The sequence below is a fragment of the Microtus pennsylvanicus genome, chromosome 7, assembly GCF_037038515.1.
Source record: "Microtus pennsylvanicus isolate mMicPen1 chromosome 7, mMicPen1.hap1, whole genome shotgun sequence".
Classification (NCBI taxonomy): domain Eukaryota; kingdom Metazoa; phylum Chordata; class Mammalia; order Rodentia; family Cricetidae; genus Microtus; species Microtus pennsylvanicus.
Window position 1 is genome coordinate 52,564,458 of NC_134585.1, and position 25,266 is coordinate 52,589,723.

At 41.7% G+C, this 25,266-nt stretch overlaps 1 protein-coding gene across 6 annotated transcripts in view; it reads left to right on the forward strand.

Annotated features, from left to right (window-relative positions):
* The window catches only part of Supt3h (SPT3 homolog, SAGA and STAGA complex component), a 367,702-nt gene extending 342,854 nt beyond the window's left edge, over positions 1-24,848 (forward strand). For 3 of the 6 annotated variants that reach the window (XM_075980697.1, XM_075980695.1, XM_075980698.1), the window contains one exon: positions 23,583-23,765. In XM_075980697.1, coding sequence (XP_075836812.1) covers positions 23,583-23,717 — 135 coding nt within the window. In that variant the 3' untranslated portion in view covers positions 23,718-23,765. Of the gene's footprint in view, positions 1-23,582 lie in introns of all 6 variants that reach the window. The other 3 variants (XM_075980696.1, XM_075980694.1, XM_075980699.1) reach the window with 3 other exon arrangements.
* Positions 24,849-25,266: the final 418 nt, after the last annotated feature.

Sequence of the window (25,266 nt, forward strand, 5' to 3'; positions counted from 1 at the left end):
TCACTCAATATAATGTTTTTTAGATCCATCTATTTGCCTGAAAATTTCAAGATGTCATTTTTTTTCCTACTGTGTAGTACTCCGTTGTGTAAGTGAGTTTCCCTTATCCATTTTCAGTTGAGGAGCATTTAGGTTGTCTTCAGGTTCTGGCTATGACAAACAATGCTGCTATGAACATGGTTGAGCACATGTCCTTGTGGCACGATTGAGCATCCTTTGGGTATATACCCGAAAGAGGTATTGCTGAATCTTGAGGAAGGTTGTTGCCTCATTTTCTGAGAAATGACTATACTGAAAGCCAAAGAAGTACCAGTTTGTACTCCCCCCAGCAATGCAGGAGTGTGTTCCCTTTGCCCCACAACCTCTCCCATGCTGGAGACTTAAGAAGCTCAACACTAGCCCACTGAGTCCTCTGCCTTTGAACAGCAGGATCTTGTCATACTCTACTAGGATGGCCCACCCATGCTCTGGGGCATGGCCAGTGTGATTCATAACTATTTTAGATTTTATTATATCTTATTATAGTTGTAATCAAAAATAAATGTGTAATGCAAATACACGTGCTTGATGCTTACTCAGACCTTGCATTTTTGCCAGATACTTCCATATTCCAAACCTAAATTTCTCCAGAGTTAAGTCATAGCATCGTGTTTTAAGATATTACAATCTTCATTGATTTTCCACTAAAGCCTAACTTTCTAATGTCTGCATATACTTATGCTTATCTGAATTGGAAAGAGGGCAGAGTCTCCATATGTTCATTTCAGCAGGGGCTGCTAAAGACAGAACAGTCAGTGCCTGAAAATGGCCTAGATTGAGTAAATTAGCAGAATCACAAAGGGAAACCACGATAGGAAATAGTTTTACACACGTAATTGCTGAAATCCTCTAGTGAATGTGTCAGTCTCTACTAACTAAATAAATTTGTTTATAGACATGCTCTGTATTAGCTTCTGCTATTTTACAGCCCTTTGCCAAACAAAATTCCACTAAAAGTAGGGTGTTCACACCCGACTAGGAGTTTCTTGGATAAATATTTTTACTATATGGAGACCAAAACCACTTTTACAAATTTCAAACTTTGATTGAAATACTATATTTCTTTACGTTTTGGTATTTTTCTCTCTCTGCCATCTTGTCTCCTGGCAGCTCTGTGTATGAGCTTCCCTCCTCTCACTTCCCACAGCTCTGGTGCACAGGATGCTGGCTGCAGTTGCAAGAGGACAGCCGGGTTGTGAATGGGGGACTAGTCTGCCCATCACTGCCATCAGCAAATGATCTGGAGAGGCACAGACAGGTCCATTCACAACCTGGTTGAAGTGGTTCTGAGTCCTTCCGGGGTGGGGCCTGTCCATCCTGAGGCTCTGCTTTGTGGAATACTGTTTCCATTTCACTTGAGGGCTGCACGAGCAGAATACAGCAAGGGAAATTCTTCCCAGCTTCCAAATCTAGTAAAAGTTCATGAATCATCAGACACGGTCTTTTGTAAGAATGACTCTGATTCCGCCTTGGCCAACTCGCTCTAGAATTGGTGCTGAATTTTGCATAGGCCTTCTAAATACCTGTTGTTAACTAATGAGATTACATATTTTGAGATTATTCTTAATTAGAATTATCTCTATTAAAATTGCAACTAGGCCACTTGTTCTCTATAAATATAAAACCTCTTGTTATCTTTAAAATAATATGATCAGTAAACAATTGATTTAGACAATGGCATGACAAAGGGGATCTAAGCCTATGCAAGAACTTAATTACTGTGGACTCTGAAAGCTCACCTATAGAATTAACCAGTACCCAATAACATGAGCACTGTCCTACTGTACCGCATTGGAAACTCCCATAGATACTATTTCTCTCTTGAGATGATTCCATGGTCATTTAACCTGAGATAGCTCGGTTCAGAGTAAGCTTTCACATATAAGAAACTCTTTGTTTATAATATTTTGGATGTAAAACTTCAAAATGACTAAAGCAAACTGTGACTGTTCATGGTAAGTTCCATTGGTTTCAATGTGTTAGAGAAATATAAGGGAATAATATTTGCAAGTTAAAAGAATATGTTCTAGTACTTTCCGAACACCTCAATCTGGGCAAAGATGTGAGGGCTTGGGAGAAGTGTGCCCTCCATTGTCAGTCCACAGCTGTTTTGTTTAAGTGCTGAAGAAGTAGTTTAAATTAACATTAAGGTTCTATGCTATGCCCTAAAGCAGTGTTTCCAAACAATTAGTAGAATGCTGATATATCAAGGATATTTCTTAGATGACTTTGTTAACCTTTCCATGCAGACATTCTGAGTTGGTGTCTTCGATTTAATGTGTGTTCACCATAGATGACTAATTTATTATTTTTATTTTACATGCATCAATGTTTTGTCATGGCTGTCAGGTCCCCTGGAACTGGAATTATAGAAAGTTAATGAGCTTCCATGTGGGTGCTAGGAATTGAACCTGGGTCCTCTGGAAGAGCAATCAGTGCTCTTAACCACTGAGTCATCTCTTCAGCCCCATAGATGACTAAGAACAAAACAGTCAAGCTGTTCCTTAGAATGTAACTTAGAGCATTTTTCCCCATTTGTCACCTTTCTTTTTTTTCTTTTTTATTTATTTATTTATTTATTTATTCCTTTTTTTTCTTTTTTTTTTAAATTTATTTATTTATTAAAGATTTCTGTCTCTTCCCCGCCACCGCCTCCCATTTCCCTCCCCCTCCCCCAATTAAGTCTCCCCCCAGCCCGAAAAGCAATCAGGGTTCCCTGTCCTGTGGGAAGTCCAGGGAACCCCCACCTCCATCCAGGTCTAGTAAGTTGAGCATCCAACCTGCCTAGGCTCCCACAAAGCCAGTGCGTGCAGTAGGATCAGAAACCCATTGCCATTGTTCTTGAGTTCTCAGTAGTCCTCATTGTCCGCTATGTTCAGAGAGTCCGGTTTTATCCCAGGCTTTTCCAGACCCAGGCCAGCTGGCCTTGTTGAGTTCCCAATAGAACATCCCCATTGTTTCAGTGTGTGGGTGCACCCCTCGCGGTCCTGAGTTCCATGCTCGTGCTCTCTCTCCTTCTGCTCCTGATTTGGACCTTGAGATTTCAGTCCTGTGCTCCAATTTGGGTCTCTGTCTCTGTCTCCTTTCATCGCTTGCTGAAGGTTAATATTCAGGAGGATGCCTATGTGTTTTTCTTTGGGTTCTCCTTATTTAGCTTCTCTAGGATCACTAATTATAAGCTCAATGTCCTTGGTTTATGGCTAGAAACCAAATATGAGTGAGTACATCCCATGTTCCTCTTTTTGGGTCTGGCTTACCTCACTCAGGATAGTGTTTTCTATTTCCATCCATTTGTGTGCAAAATTCATGAAGTCCTTGTTTTTTATTGCTGAGTAGTACTCTAATATGTATAAATTCCATACTTTCTTCATCCATTCTTCCATTGAAGGGCATCTAGGTTGTTTCCAGGTTCTGGCTATCACAAACAATGCTGCTATGAACATTGTAGAGCATATACTTTTGTTGTATGATAAGGCCTCTCTTGGGTATATTCCCAAGAGTGGTATTGCTGGGTCCAAGGGTAAGTTGATCCCGAATTTCCTGAGAAACCGCCATACTGCCTTCCAAAGTGGTTGCACAAGTTTGCATTCCCACCAGCAATGGATGAGTGTACCCCTTTCTCCACAACCTCTCCAACAAAGGCTATCATTGGTATTTTTGATTTTAGCCATTCTGACAGGTGTAAGATGGTATCTTAAAGTTGTCTTGATTTGCATTTCCCTGATCGCTAAGGAAGTTGAGCATGACCTTAAGTGTCTTTTGGCCATTTGAACTTCTTCTGTTGAGAATTCTCTGTTCAGCTCAATGCCCCATTTTATAATTGGGTTGATTAGCCTTTTACGGTCTAGTTTCTTGAGTTCTTTATATATTTTGGAGATCAGACCTTTGTCAGTTGCGGGGTTGGTGAAGATCTTCTCCCAGTTGGTGGGTTGCCTTTGTGTCTTAGTGACAGTGTCCTTTGCTTTACAGAAGCTTCTCAGTCTCAGGAGGTCCCATTTATTCAATGAGGTCCTTAATGTCTGTGCTGCTGGGGTTATACGTAAGAAGTGGTCTCCTGTGCCCATGTGTTGTAGAGTACTTCCCATTTTCTCTTCTATCAGGTTCACTGTGTTCAAACTGATATTGAGGTCTTTAATCCATTTGGACTTGAGTTTTGTGCATGGTGATAGATATGGATCTATTTTCATTCTTCTACAGGTTAACATCCAGTTTTGCCAGCACAATTTGTTGAAGATGCTCTCTTTTTTCCATTGTATACTTTTAGCTCCTTTATCGAAAATCAGGTGTTCATAGGTTTGTGGGTTAAAGTCAGGGTCTTCTATTCGATTCCATTGGTCGACTTCTCTGTTTTTATGCCAATACCAAGCTGTTTTCAATACTGTAGCTCTGTAGTAGAGTTTGAAGTCAGGGATGGTAATGCCTCCAGACGATCCTTTGTTGTATAAGATGTTTTGGCTATCCTGGGTTTTTTGTTTTTCCATATAAAGTTGATTATTGTCTTCTCCAGATCTGTGAAGAATTTTGATGGGATTTTGATGGGGATTGCATTGAATCTATAGATTGCTTTTGGTAGAATTGCCATTTTTACTATGTTGATCCTCCCAATCCAGGAGCAAGGAAGATCTTTCCATCTTCTGGTGTCCTCTTCAATTTCTTTCTTCAAAGACTTAAAGTTCTTGTCAAATAATTCTTTCACATCCTTGGTCAGAGTTACCCCAAGATATTTTATGCTATTTGTGGCTATCGTGAAAGGTGATGCTTCTCTAATTTCCCTCTCTGTTTCCTTATCCTTAGTGTATAGGAAGGCCACTGATTTTTTGGAGTTGATCTTGTATCCTGCCACATTACTAAAGGTGTTTATCAGCTGTAGGAGTTCTTTGGTAGAGTTTTTGGGGTCGCTTATGTATACTATCATATCATCTGCAAATAACGAGAGCTTAACTTCTTCTTTTCCGTTACGAATCCCCTTGATCCCTTTATGTTGTCTTATTGCTATTGCTAGAACTTCAAGCACTATATTGAAGAGGTATGGAGAGAGTGGACAGCCTTGTCGTGTTCCTGATTTTAGTGGGATGGCTTTGAGTTTTTCTCCATTTAATTTAATGTTAGCTGACGGCTTGCTGTAAATAGCTTTTATTATATTTAGGTATGACCCTTGTATCCCTAATCTCTCCAAGACTTTTATCATACAGGGGTGTTGAATTTTGTCGAATGCTTTTTCAGCATCTAATGAAATGATCATATGGTTTTTTTCTTTCAGTTTATTTATATGGTGAATTACATTGATAGATTTGCGTATGTTGAACCAGCCCTGCATCTCTGGGATGAAGCCTACTTGATCATAATGGATAATTTTTCTAATGTGTTCTTGGATTTGGTTTGCCAGTATTTTATTGAGAATTTTTGCATCGATATTCATGAGTGAGATCGGCCTGTAATTTTCTTTCTTGGTTGGGTCTTTGTGTGGTTTTGGTATCAGGGTAACTGTAGCTTCATAAAAGGAATTTGGCAATGACTCTTCTGTTTCTATCTTGTGAAATACATTAAGGAGTATAGGTATTAGCTCTTCTTGGAAGTTCTGGTAGAATTCTGCATTGAAACCATCTGGTCCTGGGCTTTTTTTGGAAGGTAGATTTTTGATAACGGTTTCTAGCTCTTCGCGACTAACAGGTCTATTTAGATCGTTCACCTGGTCTTGGTTTAGCTTTGGTATGTGGTACTTATCTAAAAAAATGTCCATTTCTTTTGCATTTTCTAGTTTTGTGGCATACAGGCTTTTGTAGTAAGATCTAATGAGTCTCTGAATTTCCTCTGTGTCTGTGGTTATGTCCCCCTTTTCATTTCTGATCTTATTTATTTGCGTGTTCTCTCTCTGTCATTTAATTAGTTTGGATAGGGGTTTGTCGATCTTGTTGATTTTCTCCAAGAACCAACTTTTTGTTTCATTGATTCTTTGGACTGTTTTCTGCGTTTCTATTTTGTTGATTTCCGCCCTCAGTTTGATTATTTCCAGTCTTCTACTCCTCCTGGGCGCATCTGCTTCTTTTTTTTCTAAAGCTTTCAGGTGTGCTGTTGAGTCTCCGATGTATGCTTTCTCTGTTTTCTTTAAGTGGGCACTTAGTGCTATGAACTTTCCTCTTAGCACTGCTTTCATAGTGTCCCATAGGTTTGAGTATGTTGTCCCTTTATTTTCATTAAATTCAAGGAAGACTTTAATTTCTTTCTTGATTTCTTCCTTGACCCAGGTGTGGTTCAGTAGTTGACTGTTCAGTTTCCATGAGTTTGTCGGCTTTCTGGAGGTAGGATTGTTGTTGAATTCTAACTTTAATCCGTGGTGATCTGATAAGACACCGGTGGACACTGATATTTTTTTGTATCTGTGGAGGTTTCCTTTGTTTCCGAGTATGTGGTCAATTTTCGAGAAGGTTCCATGGGCTGCAGAGAAGAAGGTATATTCTTTCCTATTTGGGTGGAATGTTCTATAGATGTCTGTTAAGTCCATTTGCTTCATTACCTCCAGTAGTTCTCTTACTTCTCTATTAGGTTTCTGTCTGATTGACCTGTCCATTACTGAGAGAGGTGTATTGAAGTCTCCTACTACTAGTGTGTGTGGTTTGATGTCTGCCTTGAGTTTTAGTAATATTTCTTTTACATACGTGGGTGCTTTTATATTAGGGGCATAAATATTCAGGATTGAGACTTCATCCTGACCAATTGTTCCTGTTATGAGTATAAAGTGTCCATCTCGATCTCTTCGGATTGTTTTTTGTTTGAAGTCAGTTTTGTTAGAAATTAATATGGCCACACCTGCTTTTTTCTTAGGACCATTTGCTTGAAAGATCTTTTCCCAGCCCTTTACTCTGAGTAGATGCCTGTCTTTGTGGTTGAGATGTGTTTCTTGCAAACAGCAGAATGTTGGATCCTGTTTTCGTATCCAATCTCTTAGCCTGTGCCTTTTTATAGGTGAATTGAGACCATTAATATTAAGTGATATTAATGACCAGTGGTTGTTTACGCCAGATATTCTTATTGTTTTTGGAAGTAGAATTTGTGTGTCTCCCTTCTTTGAGTTGTGCTAGTGAAGGGTCGCTAGATGCCTGAGTTATTGTAAGCAGTGTTGGCAATGTTGGATTCCTTGGGTTGCGATTTTCCTTCTATTACTTTCTGTAGGGCTGGATTTGTGGCTATGTATTGTTTAAATTTGTTCTTATCTTGGAATGTCTTGATTTCTCCATTTATAGTGAACGAAAGCTTGGCTGGGTATAGTAGTCTGGGCTTGCATCCATGGTCTCTTAGCTTCTGCAGTACTTCTATCCAGGACCTTCTGGCTTTCATTGTTTCCATAGAGAAATCAGGTGTAAGTCTGATCGGTTTACCTTTATAAGTTACTTGGCCTTTTTCCTTTGCAGCTCTTAGTATTCTTTCTTTAACCTGTATATTTTGTGTTTTGATTATTATATGGCGAGGGGATGTTTTCCTTTGATCCAGTCTGTTTGGTGTTCTATATGCTTCTTGAATATTCAAAGGAATATCTTTCTTTATGTTGGGAAAGTTTTCTTCCATAATTTTGTTCAAAATATTTTCTGGGCCTTTGAGCTGTGACTCTTCTCCTTCTTCTATTCCTATTATTCTTAGATTTGGTCTTTTTATTGTGTCCCATATTTCCTGAATGTTTTGTGATGAGAATTTGTTGGCTTTGCAGTTTTCTTTGATCAGAGCGTTTATTTTCTCTATGTTGTCCTCAGAATCTGAGATTCTTTCTTCTATTTCTTGTATTCTATTGATTATGCTTGTTTCTGTAGGCTCTGCTCGTTGACCTAGATTTTCCATATCCAGCTGGTCCTCAGTTTGTGTTTTCTTCCTTGCTTCCATTTCAGTTTTCAATTCTTGAACTGTTTCCATTACCTGTTTGATCGTTCTTTCTTGGTTTCCCAGGGTATTATGTACGTATTTACTCATTTCTTCAAATTTTTGGTTATACTTCTCATCCATTTCTATAAGGGCATTTTTCACATGTTGTTTAAGGGACTCTACAGCTTTCATAAAGTCAATTTTTTCCACTTCTTCTGTGTTATGGTGTTGGAGACCTTCTGTTGTAAGATTGTTGGGTTCTGGTGTTTTCATGTTGTTTTTCAGATTATTGGGTGAATTCTTTCCTTGGCGCCTGCCCATCTCCTCCTATCGATGCTATCTAAGGGGTCTTTTAAAACTGGTTCAGGTTCCCCTGCTGGCCAGGGGCTCCTCTTACAAAATGCCCTTGCTCTGTTTCCTGGTTCCTGCCGGGGGCCAAGATCCCTCTCACCCCTCAGAAAGGTCTTCAGGAATAGGACCCGGCTCCTCCTTTGCCAGGGACCTCCCCAACCGAAGGCCTACCTCTTTGGTATAATTGTAGTGGGGCGATCTGTTCTTGGTGTTGCGCGCGGTCCCTGCAGCCTGCTTCTGCTGCTGGGACGGTTCCCGCCGCCAGCAGCCTGTGTCCTCTGCTGCCGCTCTGGTCCCAGTGGGTCCCCGCCGGCTGCGCTGGGCGTCCTCCGGCCGCGTTCCGCCGCCCGGTGTTCCGGCCGCGTTCCGCCGCCCGGTGTTCCGGCCGCGTTCCGCCGCCCGGTGTTCCGGCCGCGTTCCGCCGCCCGGTGTTCCGGCCGCGTTCTATTTATTTATTTATTAAAGATTTCTGTCTCTTCCCCGCCACTGCCTCCCATTCCCCTCCCCCTCCCCCAATCAAGTCCCCCTCCCTCGTCAGCTCAAAGATCAATCAGGGTTCCCTGCCCTGTGGGAAGTCCAAGGACCACCCACCTCCATCCAGCTCTAGTAAGGTGAGCATCCAAACTGCCTAGGCTCCCACAAAGCCAGTACGTGCAGTAGGATCAAAAACCCATTGCCATTGTTCTTGGATTCTCAGTAGTCCCCATTGTCCGCTATGTCCAGCGAGTCCGGTTTTATTCCAGGCTTTTTCAGACCCAGGCCAACTGGCCTTGATTTCTGTCCGGTGCTCCAATGTGGGTCTCTGTCTCTGTCTCCTTTCATCACCTGATGAAGGTTAATATTCAGGAGGATGCCTATATGTTTTTCTTTGGGTTCTCCTTCTTATTTAGCTTCTCTAGGATCACTAATTATGGGCTCAATGTCCTTTACTTATGGCTAGAAACCAAATATGAGTGAGTACATCCCATGTTCCTCTTTTTGGGTCTGGCTTACCTCACTCAGGATAGTGTTTTCTATTTCCATCCATTTGCACGCATAGCTCAGCTCTTAGCTGTGTCACATCCTTCCAGAAGCCTCCTTAGCCAACACTGTCCTCTGCTGCTCTCTAGTCTGATGGCTGTTGTACTCTAGTGTGACCTTCATCATGTTTGCCAACTCTTGTTCAGTATCTGTCTCCTGCATCAGACTGATCCCCACAGGAGACAGAGCCACCCCTGTGACCTTGCTCTATTTGCCATGGTGCAGGGTTCATTTGATGGATGGATGGATGGACGGATGGATGGATGGATGGATGGATGGATGGATGGATGGATGGATGGATGATAGGTTTATATATAAGCATGCCTTTTCATATGGCTACCAAATATGATCATAACTACTGTATTTTAATATCTCTTAATCTTAAGTGTTCATTATCTTCAAAAAGTTTTAAGTGTTCTTTATCTTCAAAAACTTTTAAGAGCCTGAATTATAACTGATTTGTTGATCAACGAAGTTGGTATCAACCATTGGCAAGCAGGTTCTGACTCCTTATGTTGTGGTTTCTGATTGACACAGGCCGCTAAGTAGTGTTTTGAGATTTTTGTTTTTTGTTTGTTCATTTGTTTGTTTTTTTTTCTATCTTCTGCTAGATATAAAGCGATAGGGGTGTTTGCTCTGTTGGATTTCAGCCTTGTTTCAGTCTGCTCCTTCCTTTCTGTTCTCCTGTTTTCCTATATCTGAATGAGAATGTTTACTATGTGAAAACGTTTACAGTGGCATTCTGAAAGCATGATACTTGGTTTTGATTCTTTATGGTCCACAATTGAATGTCTGCCTTGCATTTCATGATCCATTTTGAATAGTGTTGAAGTTATTAAGACTCTGAGGACCCTTGGAGAAGGACTGAGGTACTTTGGGCCAACAGGGATGGAATGTGGGGGTTTAAGGCGATGTATGTGGATGACAAACTGACAAGAGTGGACACGTGATGATTAATCTTGTCGACTTGATTCGACTAAGAACTGCCTAAGAGATCAGTAGAACATACCTTAGGGAGTGTCTGGGATTAACTATATGAAGGGACTCTCTGAATGGAGGCAGCACCATCCCACTAGGCTGGGATTGTGCAGATCGAATAAAAGAAGGAAGTGGGAAAGGCCAGCTGCAGCAGGCATTTTCCATCTGCTTCCTGGCTAAGATAAGGAGCATGGTCTTTGATGGCCATGATGAACTGAATCCTCCAAAAGCATGAGACAAAATAAACTGCCACCTTTTAACTTGTCTCTCTCAGATGTCACAGCAAGAGGAAATCGACTCACATGCCAGGCCTACCTTATCTTGCTTACCATGACATCCTCACATTCTATACGTTTTGCTGAAAATAGCTAGATTTTATTTTGAATTAATTACCATATGAGGTGAAAGATAAGAATCTTGTTCGATTCTTCTGCATATGGCTAGCCAGTTTTTCCAGGGCCGCCTTTCCAAGAGGCTGCCTTTTCTCCAGTGTATGTTTTGGACAACTTTGTTGAGAATGCATTGGCATACATGTGTGTTTTCGTTTCTATGTTTTCCGTTAATGTCTGTATGTAGGTTGTACCAGTCTCATGCTGTTTTGCTTACCATGGCTCTGCAGTATTTCTTGAAATCAAATATTATGGTGCCTCTAGCTTTGTTCTTTTGCACAAGCTCTTTAGTGTCTTTAGTGTTTGCCTGTGAATTTCAAAGTTGTTTCTCCAACTCTGTGAAGAAGAGGAGTGACACTGAATCTGCAAACTACTGTGGTCAGTGGACATTTTAACAGTCAACTCTCCCAGGCGTGAACATGGGATCTCATTCTGTCTTTGAGTATCTTCTTTGACTTTTATCATTGTTTTGTTACTTACATTATAGAGGTCTTTGTTAAGTTTCTTCCTGTATAGTCTAACTTTTTATTCTATCATGAATGGAATTTCTTTTCATTTCTAAACCAACAAATCATTAGTGAAACTATTTTATATGTTTATTTTGCATCTGCCGCCTTAATGAATTTATCAATTTAAAGGATTTTATGGCATATTTAGGTTTAGATGCATATAGGATTGTGTAATCTGCAAACAGATCATTCAACATCCTCCTTTCCTATTTTTATGTCTTTTTCTTGCCTAATTGCTAAACTCTTAGTGCTGTACCAAATAAAAGTGAAACTGCCCAACCTTGTTTGCTGTTGATGTTATGGTATTGGCTATGGATCTTTCCTATCTATCCCTTATTTGATGAATTCTGATACTGTATATGGAATTTTCTGTCTCGCCCAGTCTCACAACCATTCAGCCCCAGATAAACCGCAGAGGCTTATTTGGTCTATTGCTTAGGCTTATTACTAACTAGCTCTTTACAACTTAAATTAATCCATAATTCTTGTCTGTGTTTAGGCATGTGGCTTGGTCCTTTTCTCACTAAGGCTTTCTCATCTTGCTTCCTCTGCATCTGACTGATAACTGTGTCTCTGCCTTTCTTCTTCCCAGAATTCTTCTAGTCTGGTTGCTTTGCCTATACATACTGCCTGGTTACTGGCCAATCAGTGTTTTATAAACCAGTATGAGTGACAAATCTTTACAGTGTGCAAGAACATTATTCCACAGCATGATATGCCTGTGCCTACTTTCTTTTTTATCATGAAGGAATGTCGAATTTTATCAAATATTTTTTCTATTTAACAAGATGATTATTTTTATCCTTCATTCTTTTAATGTGATGTGTTATGTTTGTTGGTTGCATGTGTTGAATAGCCATCATATCCCTGGATTGAAACTATTTCCATTGTAGTGTATGATCTTTTTTATGTGCTGCTAAATTTGATTAATTCCTAAGCATTGGTTATTCCCTGAACACAGAAAGATAAATCAAATAGCAAATCCATGCCTTCAGGGGACAATTGGTCAATTAAGAGAAATGAGAATTAATGGATGATAGAACTGAGCCCCCTCCCATTGATTTTTCTGGTAAGAACTCCTGCCAGTTTGGCACTTTTTACATGTATTATATATGTGTTTGCTGCTTGGGATAATGGTAAACCTCTGTATTTTGATTATGCATAAAGCAGCTAAATAAAAGCTTCCTATTAGTGGCATTAATTATTAACCTTTAATGTGTTTAAGTACATTCTGTATTATGGAAAGACTGGTGTTTACATGGGAATTATATACTTTTTCATCCCATCAAATTTCTAAGTTTGATATTTATAAAAACCTTTTCTGTTCTAATATACAACATGGCTTATATCGGCCACTTAATTAATTTGCTTAATAAGAACAATAACAGAAGAACTAACACATTTCTCATGAATTTTAAGTGACTTGGGTAATTAGACATGATAACATCTATTAACTGCATTTGGAAAGTTTTGTATTTAGAAGGCCAAACCAAATTGGCAATATCCCAAGCATTAGAACACAGCCCTCACAAAAATGTATGTTAACACAGACTTGTTAGCCCATTGCTTGGGAGGCTGACCCAGAAGGAAAGAGTCCGTGGCCAGCCTGAGTTATAAAGTAAGACTCATCCCCAGAGGCAGGCCAGCAAGCCCTTCTAGGTTTATAAGGCCCAGAGTACTTGCAATAGAAAAGGTTTTAATGCTATATCTTTTTTTCTCATCTTGCCAGTCAAAATGAGAAAGACCTCTTATTTAAAGGGCATGCTCCCCTGCTGCTCTCAAATCAAGGCTGTGCTATCTGACTGGGTCCTACCATGACTTTCACAGGGTATCTGTAACAGGAGGGAAGAATAAAAAAGGAAAACATCTAATGAAGAGTTTGCACATTTACAAAATTATCCATCATATGGTTCAGTTTAGATTCTCTGAAATATCAGAGTTGGAATGAAATTATCAAAAGGAGAAAAGTCACATGGCAGTGTTGCAAACACTGATTTATTCATTATAATTAAATCTCTTGGCCATAGGCAGACATAGAGCAGCAAAGAAAGGAGGCATATTTTATCTTTTAAGAAGCTAGTGCTTAGCTTTGATATGAAGTCCCAGAGCTTCAAAGATTGTTGTATTAAAACAAAGCAATATGCTCTCCGGACAGTCATTTCCTTAGGCAAATGTAGGGACCAGGAAGGGATTCAGATTTTGAATCCAGCAAAGCCACAGGGGCATGGCTGAGTTTGAGCATATGGGGTGTGTAGATCTGAGGCAATCTTTCTCAAATTAGAAACAACTTGATATGATCTCCAGTATTGCTTTCAGAGGAGAGATAGAGAAAAGGCTAGTTCACACCAGTGTATAAATACACAATGGAGTTTTATTCAGTCATCTGGCAATTGCAGGAAACTGGAAGGAACTGAAGATCAGGCTAAGCAAAGCAAGCTGACAGATGCTGGATGTTTTCTCTCATAGAGAGTCTGATAATATATAAATGTGAGTGGCTGTGAGAGGACTAGCGAAAGGGGCCGGTGATGGGGCAAGTATTAGCATACACATGGATCTGTATGAAAACACAAATCTGATCCTTTCTAGGCTTGCTAAGCCATTAATGAAAATATTAAAAACTGAATGAAAAAAGTGTTTTAAAGGAAAAGACTGGTGGTAGACAAGCAGCCTGCTTACTGAAAGGTGGAGGAAAGGTGGGACATAAAGGAAGCCAATTTTGTTGACACCATTACACGTAAAGCTCGGAAATTACCTACCTTCATAGCCTCAGCTCAACTGAACATTTCAGTGAGCCAAACATTTGGTAAGGTCTGATGTAAACCCTTGCTCCCAGTCCAATCCACTGCCACCCTGACATTCCCAGCAGAGCAATGCAGAGCTATAGCAGCCAGTCTCACCCCTGTGGAACAAAGCACTCAGGAGACCATCCATGGCGTAAAGTCTGCCCTGCATTTAGTAAATGTATATTCAAACCTTTTTATTGTTGCCAGCTTTCAGACCAATCAGCCAACTGCAGCCTACCCAAGCAGGCTGTGGCATGTGTCTACCCTTGAGTCAGACACCAGACATAGCCTTGGTAAGATTTCATCAGAAGCACATGAGTGTCTCAAAGGTCCCAAAGATACACGCATTCACTGTGCAGAAGCCCCGTCCAATGATAGCTTAACTGCTTGGATATTTCATCCATTTATCAAAATTATGACTTGCAGCACTCAGGGGTGGAATGGCCCTCTCAGCATTGTGAATCCTTTACAAGAATCAGAAACAGGGCAGAAGCTTCCAGCTTCCCTCTTGTACTGCCTTACTCCCTCTACTTTTGTTCCACTCCCAGGGGCTCTTAACCTAGAAAAACCATTTCTTTCCTTACATCTGTTTTCCCTGTTGAAGATAAACACATAGCTGGACAGAGTCAGGAGTGTATACAAAGAGCCAGACTGGATGGGGTCCCCAGGCTCTCCCTACCATGCCATGGATAGGTCATTCCCTTTGGGCATTACTGTTTTCATCTGTTAAAAATTGAACTGTAGAAATTCACACAGATACAACCTAATTCCAGTACTATTGTTCCTTGATTCTAAATGTTAGCAAAGGGTTTATTCAACTTAGTTTCACAGGCTTATTTTCTAAATCCCTTTGTATATGGTATTAACATGTTGTGGCTGGCAACCTAGCTGTGTCTCTTAAGGGTGGCATTTCAGTATCTGGGAAGGAAAACACAATGAGTAGTCTGTAGACAACTTCAAGTAAGACACATTACACATAAGTAAAGTAACACAGTACCCAGTGGTCTGGGGAGCAACCGTACTGTGAGCATCAGATGCCCACGTTGGTTATCACTGAGAACTACTGCTTATTGCCCGATCACAACAGATTCTGGAAGTGGCCATTTGTGGACAAACCGTCTTGGGTCCTGTTAATGATATAGTCAAGCTACGACCTTAGCAGCCCTCACTTTGTCTACTTTTTTTTTTTCAAGACAGGTTTCTCAGCCAGGCAATTGTGGCGCACGCCTTTAATCCCAGCACTCGGGAGGCAGAGTCAGGCGGATCTCTGTGCGTTCGAGACCAGCCTGGTCTACAAAGCTAGTTCCAGGACAGGCTCCAAAGCCACAGAGAAACCCTGTCTCGAAAAACAAAAAAAAAAAAAAGACAGGTTTCTCGATAGCCTGGGACTCACTAAGCAGCCAAGGGTCCAGGGATCTGCCTGTCTCTGATTCCCCAGCACCACAGTTACAAGAACCTGCCAACACGCCCTGCTTTTCTACTGATGGAGCCCTCCCTCCAGACAATATATTGTCCAACTTTGAAGACTTAGTTTGTTTTGGTTTTTCTTTAAGCTCTCCAAGTGATTTGGATGTAGTTTTCTACATAGTATTCTTCATTGTAGCTTGGAAAATAAGTTCTGGTTGGGCATGCCTCCAAGCTAAAGGTGGTTGACCTCCAAGAACTGTCCTTGCTCTCTGAAATATTTTTTCAGCTTGATAAACTTTAAATCTTAATTTAACCATAGGTCATGTTTAGCAAGAATTTTGTTGTGTCAATAGTAATCCAGATAGAATAAATTATGCTAGATTTGGGGATTGTCTAACTGTAAGACTGTGGAGTATGGAAAGAATGTGGCCTCATGTCTAAAATCCTGAAATGATTACTCAGTAGTCCTACAGTTGTAGAATATGCGACCCTTTGAACTGTCTGTGGCAAGGCTCACATTAGATGTCGGACATGGAAGCACTTCATAAACCATAAAACCATGGATCCACACATTTTTTTTTAATTTCTTCCCCTACATACTTTGAGAAATATAAAAAAATCTTATGCTTTCTTATTTTTATTTAAAATTTAATATTGTTTATATTAAAAGCAAACAAAGAGGCCACTTTGTGCTCTCCTTTTCCTCTTTGAGAATGGCCCTTCGGTCACACATTTTTGAAAGCATTGATGTTCAGTTGGAAGCACAGCGACACCAGGGTCTGTCCCAGTTGTCTCTGTGTCCCTACACCACCCTACATAGTGTGGTTTACCCAGAGCGGAGCTCAGGAAAGATCAGCCAAAGTCAAATTAAGCAAATGTCTTAGTGACAGTGTCCTTTGCTTTACAGAAGCTTCTCAGTCTCAGGAGGTCCCTTAGTGTCTGTGCTGCTGGGGTTATACGTAGGAAGTGGTCTCCTGTGCCCATGTGTTGTAAAGTACTTCCCACTTTCTCTTCTATCAGGTTCAGTGTGTTCGGATGTTCTATCGGGAACTCACCAAGGCCAGTTGGCCTGGGTCTGAAAAAGCATGGGATAAAACCGGACTCTCTGAACATAGCGGACAATGAGGACTACTGAGAACTCAAGAACAATGGCAATGGGTTTTTGATCCTACTGCACGTACTGGCTTTGTGGGAGCCTAGGCAGTTTGGATGCTCACCTTACTAGACCTGGATAGAGGTGGGTGGTCCTTGGGCTTCCCACAGGTCAGGGAACCCTGATTGCTCTTCCAGCAGATTAGGGAGGGGGACTTGATTGGGGGAGTGGGAGGAAAATGGGAGGCGGTGGCAGGGAGGAGGCAGAAATCCTTAATAAATAAATAAATTTAAAAAAATTAAGCAAATGTATAGGAACTCAGTAGAACGCAAACCACCTTCGTTAGGCCTGCGAGAAGTGAAGTATTTGTAGGGGGGTCAGGGCCTAGGACAGAATTATCACTCTTTTGTATGAAAAGTCTGAGAAGCAGAAAGCCATGGATATGAGAAAAATGAAATCTAAGACTGAGCTAGGAAGAGGCTGGGGGAGGCTGGTCTGCAGTTACTGACCTGTTAGATGTGTGGTGCACAAGGCATATTCAACAGTGAGTATTGGAACTGCTTTAAAGACAGAAGTAGACGAATGTAGAAATGAAGTGTTTTCCCCAGCTTATCCATGTACAGATAACAGAACAGCATACTCTTTTGAAAGTGCAGCTCACACTTGTCAAACGCCCATGACAGTCATGCGGCAGGGACTGCATACCATGTGCGGTTGGAGGAAGTGTTTTTAGCGTCAGAAGCAGGATCTGCTGCATTCTCCATTTTTTAAAAGGGTAAAAACAACCAGAAGTTTAAAAGGACAACTTGTAATTATAATCCTCATCTTAACAGCCCACTTTGAGAGATGCTACATTTACCTGAGCTTTCAAGAGATTTACAAAGTAGCAAGTGCCATTGAAAACAGCTTGATTTGATGAAAATGAAGCTCACAGGGTGGAGAGCAGGTGGCAGCAGGTTGACTTGGGAAGTCTAATATTGTGGCTGGGGTCCTGGCAGTGAATTTACAACCAGAAATGTGTGTAAAGATACGGGTCTGGGACTCACTCCTAGGGTCTCACAGAAGAAAGTATGCTACAAAGCAACTCGTGAGAAAGTGTGTTCTGGAAGGCCTCACACCAACAGTGTTTAAATTTAGTTTCCACATTCACAGCAGAAATACATGAAATTCAGTGACACAGAGGTGAGTTGTCTTCCTCCATCTTCCTGCAGAGTTGCTTTCTTTATGGGAAAATACAGCAAACTTGGGACGTTCCCATGCTCCGCCTCCACGGGCTACAGCCATCCATCACACATCAAAAGGCCAGAGCAGTGGTTCTGGGCAGGGACTCTGGGGAGTGGGCTGGCTGATTTGTCCTCGCTGATTCCACATGCTTGTTTGTTCCTTTGTGTTAGAACCAGAAGAGAACTCACAGAAACGGGGCTCAGCACTAAGCCTGGCTTTCCCCTTGGCCTTGGCTTCTGGAAGAGCTTTCATTAAAGCCTGTGGTCTGTATAAATAGTGATAAACCAGCTGTGAAGTGACTAGTGTCAGAAAAAGCCCCTTCCGACACTTAAGGAGCCACTCCATCCCCCCACCTGGAAAGGTTAAACCTGCTCATTCCTCAGATAAACTAGCCAAGACTCCATCTCCCACTGAGCCTCCCTCCCAAGCAGAGACCATCCAGCTATTCTCCTGTAGGAAGAAACCAGTTCACTCACAGGTCCCCACACCTCCCTGGATGTTTCAAGTGCGAGGCTCCAGAGGGGCTGCCATGAGTCAGTAAAATGTAAACTCTCAGAGTCGAGAGCTGAAAGTATCGCTCTTCCTTAAGCCTCTTGGAGGCGCCATTGCTGGGTTCAGTCAAGGCTAAGCCCCTGGCCTGTGATGCTTTCTGTCCCTGCAAGCTCTGGGTGGCTCCTCCCAGTCAGTGAGCATGTTCTCCAACAGTCTAGGAGGCAGACTTAGAATGTTGTAGTTCTCATTAGAGAGTTTGCTTCAACTCAGAAACGTCCTGCCTCCAGCACAGACGAAGAGAAAGGAACACAGAGAGAACTAGGAGTAAAACCTAGAAGGATTTTGTCCATCTCTACTAAGAAAGCTGTTGATTTGGTGTGAATTATGAGTAGTCTGTGTATCACTCTGGGTAACAATATTCTTCTCCATAAACATTTTGTCTCAGTTTCTACTCTGATCTGTCTGCCTTCCTCCACTTTTAGGGTTAGGGTATTCTTGTTCCTCTGCATCCTTGGGGTGAACTGTTGGGGTCTGTGTGAGGTGTCTCTGTGGTTTTGAGGTGGAATTTGTTAGTGACTTTGCTGATCTGTTGCATCCCTCTTGTTTGGTGTGTTGTCGTTTTCATGTGTTTCCCCTCCAGCTCTTTCAGTGCACTCATTGTTTAGCATCTGTTGTATACTTTACTTTCTTCCTGGTGATTCATAGTTCTCGTCTATTGTCGTCAGAGCAGATAATATGATTTCAAGTTTTTTAAGTGTATTATGACTTCAGTTCTGATACAACAGATGATTGATCCTGGAGATTCCCAAATGCTGATGAGAGGAATGTGAATTCTGCCTCAGTAAAATGTTCTGTAAATGTCTGTAAGGTCCATTTACTTTACAACATGAGTCAGCTAAGATGTTTCCTTGTTGTGGAGCTGGAGGAGCAGCCCAGTGACTAAGAGCACTTTCTGCCTATGCAGAGAGCCTGGGGTCAAGTTCTCAGCACCCACATGGCAGCTTATAACCATCTGTAACTCCACTTCCATGGTGTCTGACACCTTCTTCTAGACTCAGAGGACAGAAGGCACATACATACATACAAGCAAAACTTTCATACACATAAAATAATGTTTCTTTAAGATTTTAAAACCTTCATCATTGCCTATTGACAAAGTGGAGTGGTGAAGTCCTGGAAAGTCTGTCTTACAGTCTGTCTCTTCCTCTATAGCTAACATAAAGGAATGCCAGGTTGCATCCATATATATCCAATTGTGCCTTCTGACGGAATTTACCCCTTCACTAATACATAAGGACCTTCTTTGACTTTTGGCAGTTTCCTTTTTTAATTTAAAGTCTGCTTTGTTCTAATGATATAGCAACGCTTGCTGACTTGTTTAGTGTTTATTGTATATCTTTTTCCAATCCCTCATCTTTATTGGTGAAGTGAATTTCCCACAGGCAGCATATGGTTCTTGTATTTTTAACCCATTCAGCTATTTCCCACCTTTTGGTTGCTGAGTTTAATTTATTTTATCATCATGGATATTATTGACAGACATGAAATTTCTCCTTTTATTTTTATTTTATTTTATTCAGTTGAATTGTGGGGGTAGTTTTGTTGTAAATTGTTCTTTTCTAACCTCTTTCTAGTCCTTTGTGTGGTTTGGTGAACCTGTCACACTGAAGTTTGACTCTGCTCTTCTGTGTTCTAGTACTGTTTTTTTAATATTTACAAGTTTTTTATTTGTTGCTGTTGTTTTAAAGATTCATTTCTTTATTGTCTATGTATGTGTGTGTACATGAGTTTACATACGTACACTAAATACATGCAGCACCCTTGAAGGCCAAAAGAGGGTATCAGACCCCCTGGATCTGGAGTTAGAACTGTTTGAGAGGTGCCTGCTGTGGTTCTGGGAACTGAGCAGAGCGCTCTTAATCACTGAGCCATCTTTCCAGCCTGGAATGTTAGTGGGTTTGTGTTGGTGATTATCACCCTTTGTTTTCCAGCCTGGAATGTTAGTGGGTTTGTGTTGGTAATCATCACCCTTTGTTTCTCGTGGATGACTTCCTTAAGTGTCTCTTGTACGGCTGATCTGATAATTGGTGATTTTCTTCAGTGTTTGCTTTCCTGAGGAACATTCATTTCTGAAGGATAATTTGGTTGGGTATAATATTCTTAGTGGACAGGGTTTTTACTTATTCTCTCAGTATCATGCATATGTCCATCCTTCCCTCTTCTGATCTGTGAAGGTTCTGTTGAATGATCTCCTAGAAGTGTGATGGGCTTTTCCTCTCATGTGACTTGATGCTTTTCTCTTGCTGAACTTCAAGTTTCTCCTGGTCTTGTACTTGCAGCATTATATTACCAGTTTTGATTAAAAATATATTTTATTTAAATGCAGTCAGATCATATCTCTTCGAAGATTTGGGGCCTTTTCGACTATTATTTAGTGATAAGTTTTTGTGGTTTTTTTTTCTATATTCTTCACTTTGTGAAACTTCCATGATACAAATACTTGACATAAATTTGTTCTATAAGTTTTGTGGGGCTTTCCTCATCTGATTTTTTTTTTTTGCTGATTAGACTAATTCTAAAGTTCAGAAATCCTTCTATTTATTTTTTTACATAAATTCTCTGTTTTATCTTTAATCTTATTAGTTAAAGCTTTAGCTCCAAAGTTTCCGGGTGGTTCTCCTTTATAATCTCTATGCCTTTGGTGAACTTCTCATTCATATCCTACGTTATTTTTGCTTTCTTCATAATATGCATCAGTAGTTACTTTTTATCTCAATGAGTTTACTTAGGGTCATTAAATTTGGATTTTTTTTAAGGTCTTGTAGATTTTCTTTAAACTGGAATCTATTGTGAAGAATTGTTTCTTTGGAGTGTCATGTATCAACATTTCCACATTGATATCTGTACATCTCATAATATTTGCCTCTAATTTTATGAAGTAACTCTTCTATGAAGTTCTGAGACTTGGTTTTGCTTTATTTCTCATTTAAATGGGAGGTCAGATGCCAGATAGATGGATGCTTTGGTGGTGGGATCAGTGCTATGAATTTGGTTATATTGGAGCTCAAACATCCGTGTCATTTCTTTGTCTTTGATGTCATCCATAGTCTATAAACTGTAACTGCTTGGAAAACATTTCAGGAATGTAGTTGTAAAACTTCATAATCAACTTAGACTTCCAAAGGTGTGTGTCTTCAGACTTTGCAAAATCAAACACTGCTAATACCGGGCCTTGTAGTGGCCGTTGTCATGGCTATAATAGTGTGGAATATGTACCTGGATGGAATCACAGGAGACTCTGAGTCAAGTCACAGTATGTGGAGGACCCTCGGTGTGTATCGGGGATACCGTAGCTGGTGTCCTCTGAAACCACAGAACAGGATTGTACTTTCCCCAGATCCCATAGGATGACTCAGGTGATGCTGGCATCTGTGACACTAGTAACCATAGGCTCAAGATTGTACAAGACAAACAAGACCTTCCCTAGGTCCTGCTTGATTTGGGGAATGGGACAAGTAGCATTGTCAGACAACTTCACACAGCCGTGGACTATCTCCTGGCCCCAAAGGATGTAAATAATCATCAGGGTTTTTATCACCAGCTGTGGTTCCAAGGCAATGGGCTGTGGAAGAAATCACTACTAGGTCTCCCAAGACCTATGCAGGTAACATTTGGGCCTATGGCACATATATCCTCACATCTGGAGGCATAAGAGGTGGTGAGACCTTCTCTAGACCCCATGGGCTGAGCAGAGTAGTCTGATATGTGACTTTGCTGTCTACCCTACTAGAGCACAAGAGAGATGGGCTTGTCCTCAGCTTGCAAGGAGAAAGCTCAGCTGGAGACAAGATTTGAAACATTGATAACCACAACTCTATATCTGCAAGACATGGATGTGACCTGCCCCTAGGACAGGCTATGGACTGGGAGAGCAACCTGCCATAGTTTCATCTGGGTTTACACAGAGGTACTGGTGGTTAGGCTGCTGGCAACTGCATTCCTGGAGCTGTACATGAGCTAGAACCTTCCTAGATCCTATTGGACAGGTGCAAACAGAGCCTGGAGTTTACAACAACCACCTCAGCCACAGTGCTGTGGGTTGAAAATAAGACTCACAGCATGGACTCAGACTTGTGACTGTCATAGTCTATGGTCCTAAAGCCTTAGGGCATTGAAAGGACTGTCTTCTGCCCAATAGAGGATACAGCAGGCCAAGTCCTCTCATGGCGTCAGGGGATTGCCTCCATCTGGCCATGGCAGTTTGGGTTGGTGGGGAGGTAGTTAGAGAGTCCCTTCTTGGTGTCAGAGCAGGTTCCAGGAGTCGCTGGCACTTTCCCAATTCCCTGCTCTCACTCTGCCCTGGAGGGGTCAAAGGTGCACTTTGCTTTCTTCTTTTCTCTGGTTCCTAGCCGGTTTTCAGACTTGAACTCTTGTCCTGGCTCTCTTGTGGCCCAGCTGTGCACAAGGACTTCTATTCAGCCATCTTGGCTGCTTGCCTCAATGATAATTTCCTCCTAGTTGACTGCTGAGAATGAAGGTGTTAGGCTAAAAATGCAGGGACCCCAGGCTAGCCCCAGAGCTGTTGCTTTCAGAGGGGCAGGAGGTCCTAATATGAGGTTTTTGTCATTTTCCCCCTTTTTCTAAAAATACACTTTCAAAAATTAAAGGTATGAGCGTGACTGTTGCTGGCTAAATGCTGTGTTTCCTGCCAATGAGGGGTTCTTGTTCTCAGTCCTGATTCTTGGCTCTGCTCCTCTTCAGAACCATGGGAGGTTGGCCTGGTCTTCCCATTCCAGAATTCAACTCCTTAGCAGGAGATGAAAGGTGCAGTGTTGCTCTCCTTACCTGGAATACAACATTGTGTTATTGCAACTAGCATCTGGTTCTGAAAGTGGCGATTTATCCTACCATGAGCATCCATATGTCTGCCTCCATGTGCGTCTACAGATAGGAGTTTCTAAAAGACTCGAGTTCTCCATACAGCCAGTCACGTGCCCTTAGAGCACCACACTGCAGAGAGGAGGAAAGGCCTCCATAGTGTCTGTTCCCACAGCCTCCCCTCCAGACTATAAATCAAGCCTGGGAAGACAGTAGTGAATCAGTAATTTATAGACTATTGCGATGCTTCGTTAGAACTGACTGTGGAGCATAAGGAATAGAGAACACATGTTTCCAAAAGACAAACAGACCCAACACATCTCTTCCTTGGCTGAACCAACAGCAATCCATTAACAGGACAAAATGGGATGCCTTATTTTGCATATCACCCACTTCCCAAAAATAGACTCGCTAACCACTTGTTAACCACACTGGCTTTAGTGCAGAATGGTGCCACCAGAACTGTTCATGCTAAGCACCCGGATAGCTTGTAGCCAGCAGTCTACAAAACAGGAAGAGAGCCTCTGCTTCCTCTCCTTGTTCGACTTGATGTGATAATTCATTGCAGATTTCTTTGTCTTTGACAGAGTGCCTACCGAAGGAGCGGGATGGCTTTTCTGGCCTGCTGAGGGGACTGTGGCTGTGCCTGCTGCAACAAGAGAGGGAATGGGACACCGAGGTCATTCTTCCCTGTGCTGGATGAAAATAAAATGTGGATTTACCGTCTCCTGCCCTAGGGAGTGGCCTGCTTTGTTTTTGACTCTCCACTGTCTGACTCCAGCTCTTCCTCGGCCTCCTTAGCCTTGTTTACTGAGTGGGCCATTTGCCTAATTAATGGCAGGATGTTGGGTGGTGTGTAGGTGGACAAGAACGCACATCACACAATTCTGAATTCTGAATTTGGCATGGATTTGCTGCCCTCAGCTCATAAATCTTAAAAGCAGAGTTGTGCTTTTTTCCCTCCAGTGTTTAGTCTGCCTTTTATAGGATGCATTTTTATGATTCAGATTGGGACAAAAGAGACAAATGAGTCAGTCTCCCTTCCCAGTGACCCACCAACTGTGCTTCCATTGTTGACAGTCTCTGCGTGTGTTCTAGAGATGCAGTCATTTGATGAACGTGCACCCATCAAAGATTCACCTGGCAGGACAAAGCCACCTGTTCCCCTCTTCTCCCGTCACCACACTCACTACAGGGGTCACTTTTTCATGCCTCCTTCCTTCTGCTTCACAGAACTCGCCTTATCTGTCTTCACTGCCTTATGTTTCCAGCTGAACCTCCCCCGAGCCCCCCCCCCCCCATCACCACCACCACCACCACACACACAAAGCTTCCATGCCTTTTCAGAAGCAAAGTCAAAAGGAAGAGCACAGGGATTCTGGGATTCACCTAACCTTCAGAGCTCTCCCCTGGCCTGGAATCCGGTTAATACACTGCCTGCTGGGAGCAGCTGAGCTGCCCCAGTGGCATCTGTTCTGTCTCCAGTAAATGAGGAAGTAGAAGTCTTGGGAACAACCCAAAATCTAGCAGATGCGATGGTACAGTTCCTGATTAAATACGAATTGCGGAGGAGGAAGTTAAGTCTTTAATTCTGTAAGAGTTTCGGGTGGAAGAGAGAAATGAGAGCAGCCGTTTTCTGTGTGAGCAAACCCTGGAGTGGCCACACGCTTGTGCCGCGGTGTCCCCACTGTCATTTACCTGCTGTGTAGTAATCTTGGGGAAAATGTGCATGCTAGGAAAAACGCGGATATTTAATATCAAAAATCGCTGGAGGGTTTTGATGTTCTACCCATGCCTGTCGAAAAGTATGATTAAACCGTTCTTTTTATCATCATCCCTATTTTCCTTGGCATCCCTAATCATGGAAAATTATAACCCTGCAGTAAACATCCCTTACTTGGGAGATGGCAGCACTCGCTGTATTTGGTTTCCATCTGCCAGGCTTGTAGGCGATCTGACATTTTCAGGGGCTAATTTTTCCTATTGAAAGCCCATCTCTGCCCCACAGTATATATTTTAAGTAGCACGAGGCAGAAAATGCAAGGCTTTGTTTCCCCCGTGGTCCTCTTCTACCTAATCTCCTTGTAGTCCCAGGGAAGGAAGACTCAACGTACATTTCTCTCAGAAACACGACAGCTCTGTGTTTTTGTTGGTCTGGTGTATGTTTGTCTATCTTGAACCGTCTGGCAGGCAATTATTTATAAAATCTGGTTTGCCCAGCGAGTTCACATAATACCTTTCACTTTTCATCC